The sequence below is a fragment of the Elephantulus edwardii genome, unplaced genomic scaffold, assembly GCF_000299155.1.
Source record: "Elephantulus edwardii isolate Elephantulus edwardi_28Jun2011 unplaced genomic scaffold, EleEdw1.0 scaffold00025, whole genome shotgun sequence".
In the NCBI taxonomy this organism is placed as follows: Eukaryota; Metazoa; Chordata; class Mammalia; order Macroscelidea; family Macroscelididae; genus Elephantulus; species Elephantulus edwardii.
Genome location: NW_006399775.1, coordinates 13832209 through 13836373, shown reverse-complemented (window position 1 = coordinate 13836373; position 4165 = coordinate 13832209). Strand labels below are relative to the sequence as shown.

Genomic DNA, 4165 nt, shown 5'->3' with positions numbered 1-4165 from the left:
CTGAGTGAAATATCTCAGTCACAAAAGAACAAATACTGCATGGTGCCACTGTTGTAAAACAAGACTGACATTGCCGTTAGGGGGAGACTGAGAAAGATGTGATAAATAATGTTTATTGCATTGAAACAGATGAGGGAGAAAACTGTTTAAAAGGGATATGTGATTAGGTATTATTGTCATGACAGGAGTCCAGAACGAAGGCTGCATAGTGGGATGGACCTGGAGGAAGGGATTGTAAAACAATGAAAGAATTTTTCTTTTACTTTTCAAAGATAAGAGTGCATTCTGCAGGGGGAGAGGTGCGCAGGGAGAAAAGTGCAACAATGAATGAATGAATGAATGAATGAATGAATAGAAATCCAAAATCTCTGTAAATTTTCATTAAAATTAATAATAAGAACAAAAAAATTAAGAAAAAATATATTTAAAAAAAACCTTGGAACTTTTAAGAAATTGCCACTGAAAATCATAAAGGATCTTAGATTTTTCTACTACTCACAAATTAACAAGTCAGCCTGCCAGAGTTTTGTGAATGCTGACAGAAAACACGGACTCCTGGGTCAGGGAAAAGAACTTTATTACTCACAATAATAATCGTAGTCAAAGTATCAGCAATCTTGCACCAGTTCCCCAAGTCCTGATTCCTAGAGGACTTCACAAAAAGGTTCAGATGACATTGTATATGCAGTGGGTTGGCAGGCTGGTCTCAAAAAAGAGACACCATTAAGCTTAGGCAACTCAAATCTTTGATAACAGGAAGTGAGCATGGCTGCCCTTTCCTCCAGGGGAAAACATCATTATTATGCTGGGTAGTAAGCATGCTTCTGTATGTTGCCGTAGATGGAGACACTATATCTTCTAAGGCTAGAAGCAAATCTGCCCTTCACTGGGAAAAGAAACACTATCTGTCTTTCACGCCTACTTGCATTTTTTTTCCTTTAAATCCTTAAGAAGACCAACGAGGAAAAAGCCCAGTCAGTACCTCACTCATCAGACGCATAAAATTCAAACTATTTCAATATCTCCTTTCTTGTCCTTCTTTGTCTCATAACTTCGATTCATTTTCTTTCGGGTTGTGTGTGTGTGATTTCTTCTTTTAAAAATTATTTTTTTTAATTAGACATTCTGATATAAAAAGAGAAAAAATAACTATGTGTTCTGTTGTGAGCAGCTTCTAAAATGGTTTCTAGTGATTTCGCCTTCTAATATTCACTCCCTTGTGTGGTCCCCTCTGCATCATGTGTAGGCTAAAACTAGCGACTTGTTTCAACTTCATAAGAAGAAAACCAAACACTTCACTGTCATTCTGAGAGTGACTCGTAGCTGATCCTCCAGCAGGTTTTCCCAGGATGCAGATTGCACAGGAGCATATTACCCATCTTTCATGGCACAGTTGGAAGATTTAAACTGCTTGCCTTAGGAATGGGAGAACAACTCCCTACCCACTAGGACACCAGAGTTCCCAAATGAATAAAATACAAAAAGATGGTAGGGGGTCACTTTCCAGATGAGGTTATGTTCTAAAAGACAGTAATTTCTGTCTTGCTAACACTTATTCTCTGCTTCTTTGCCTTTGTGTCTCTGATGAAGTTACCACACTGTGAGCTGCCCAATGGAGAGCTCCACGTGACAAGGAATTAAAGGCATCCTCTGGTCAACGTCAACAGCAAAAAAAAAAAAAAAAAAAACTGGTGGCCACAACCCAGCAATCAGTAAGGAATTGCATCCTGTCCACCACCACATGAGTAAGCTTAGAAGGGGATCTTTTCATCTGGGTTGCAACTTGTGAACGGTATTAAAATAGAGGACGCAGACAAACCTTGTTCAGACTTTTTATCCACAGAAATTATGAGATTGCAAACATGTCGATTAAGTCTTAGGGTAATGTGTCAGGTTGCAATGGATAACTAACATCACCATTGAAGAATAATTAAAAAAGAACGAAGGGACAACACACATTCGGAGATAATGTTTGGAGAATTTTTTTTTTCCCCTTTCTTCAAAAATCTGAGTTTGGAAGCTAAGCAAAATTGTTTCAACTTGGACAATGGGAACTTAACATAAATTACAGAAACACTGGTCAAAGTTAAGTGGGTTATTTCCCACATAAAAATTGTAAGGAAGATAGTAATTTATAACCTACCACCATTCTTTGTACTTAACTATTGTAATACTTGATTTTATTTTATAGTTTGACAAGCACTTTATGGAAGAATAGTTCTCAGTAATAATTACATAATGAGCATTTTGGCTACAATACAGGTGATAAAACTTTACTTCTTCAGAAACAGCACCCCTGGAAATCCTCTTTTTCCTTTAAGCACACACCATTCTCTAAGGTTGAGCAAAGTGGCCCATTAATTAACGAACATCTCCACATCTGAATGGGAAGCAATGGTATTAGAGAGAACTCGCCGATTTACAGATGTACAGCTCATTGGCTGCCATCACTTTCTTGGGAGACAGCACTGTTAACAATGCTATAAAAAGCAGTGTTTCAAACAGGCTGGTTTCCCATTCAGCGCTGGCACCTGCTCACACATTGTCCTTGTTGAATTCGCATATGAAATACATGGTGATGTGGCACTCCACGTCATTCCAGCCCCCAGAGGCCACCATTTCCACACAGTCCTCCTCATCGTGGGCATTGTTGGGCTCGCCATTCCGCCACTTGCTGAAGGTCTGCATGGGGGATCGGTCTGAATAAACAAAAGTGCCCTCTTTTTCCAGGTCATTGATCCCAATGAAAACTCGACTGAGGCCTGCTTGAGTGATGTAAGAGGCAATGAGGGCGTTGGAGGTCTCGTCTTTGGGCATGCTCAGTGTCCCTCCGCGCCCTTGGCAGGACAGCTGGGCATCCACGTACCTTTTCTCCTCCTTCACCAGCAGATAGATCTTATTATCTGTTTCTCGCACACCAGCAACAGCTGCGGGGGAGGGCAGTGCTGAAAAGTGAGCACTTGCATTTCTATAAACAAACTTAATGCACAGCACACACAAAAAATAGACACAGACAGCAGAAAGGATTGGTAATGTGGAAATATTACTTAGGAGCTGTTCTATCTTTGGAAGCAGAGGGGTGTCGAGAAGGTGGGTTGTATGAGAAAGGGGGAAAGCACTGAGAAGAACATACCATTTTTTATGAATTTTAACTCAGTTGTCAGTTGAGTGACCTGGTTATCCATCTCCCCAATGGCCTTCCTTAGCTGGCTGCATTCACATGGTATGCCTGCAAAACCAGATCCATTGTTATTATAAAGAGTGACTAACAGAAGCAACAGAAGGGAGTACAAAATGAAGCAGATATACCATCTCCCCAAAGGGATGTATATATCCTACCCAATAAATAGCTGATGTAGATCATTGAGGCTATGCTGATGATTTTGGGCTTTATCCAAAGGATAAGAAGATGCCATGAAAGGTCCTATCAAGGGAAGTGACATGGTCAGATTTATGCTTTTAAAATATTATTTTGGTTGCAATGTGAACAATGACATGGAGGTAAAAGGATAAAAGAAGAATTCTTAGAGGAATTGAGAGAGGAGGAGTAATGAGGACCTGGAGCAGGGGAGCATATCTAGCGAAGGATCATTTTGAAAGCTTTACAAACATGAACACATTCAACGTTCATACAAATCTAGGATTAGACACTGCATACACGCAAGTTTAACAACTGAGGAAATTGACACTCACTATTACCATGACTGTAACAATAGGACCAATGAATTAAAGAGTCAAAATTTAAATGAAGGTCATATAGTCAGTAGCAAGTTGTGCTGCTAAGTTGTGCTGTCTCCCCAGCCTTTTGAACTGACCAGCAGCTTCACAGAATAAAGATGAGCATTGTCATTTATAGCTAGCAGAGTGAACCGAGCTCCAAAGCATCTCTGTGTCTCTCCAGCAACACTAGAAAACTTCTGGGAAAAACTTGATTCCTCTGATGCTTTAGCACCCAGCATACTGTCCAGAAGACAAAATCTACTCAGAAAATCCTTACTGGCTGACTGAGAAACAGAATTCAATAATCCAAATTTTTCCCACCATTCCTGTGGTTATATGGAACATTCTTGGCCCTTTGGGGGAGATCCTGCTTGTTCTTCTCAAATTTGTTAAGAATTATCTCAATTGAATGGGGGGGGAGGGGAGGGGTTTGTGCGGGGAGAAG

General features: G+C 40.1%; 1 protein-coding gene across 4 annotated transcripts in view; it reads right to left on the bottom strand.

The window, feature by feature from the left end:
- Positions 1-2535: 2535 nt before the first annotated feature.
- LOC102848606 (collectin-11-like) overlaps positions 2536-4165 on the bottom strand; it is a 96044-nt gene continuing 94414 nt past the window's right edge. For all 4 annotated transcript variants that reach the window (XM_006882855.1, XM_006882857.1, XM_006882856.1 and 1 more), the window contains 2 exons: positions 3134-3229; positions 2536-2927 (listed from right to left, as the gene is read on the bottom strand). In XM_006882855.1, coding sequence (XP_006882917.1) covers positions 2536-2927; positions 3134-3229 — 488 coding nt within the window. The remainder of the gene's footprint in view (positions 2928-3133; positions 3230-4165) is intronic.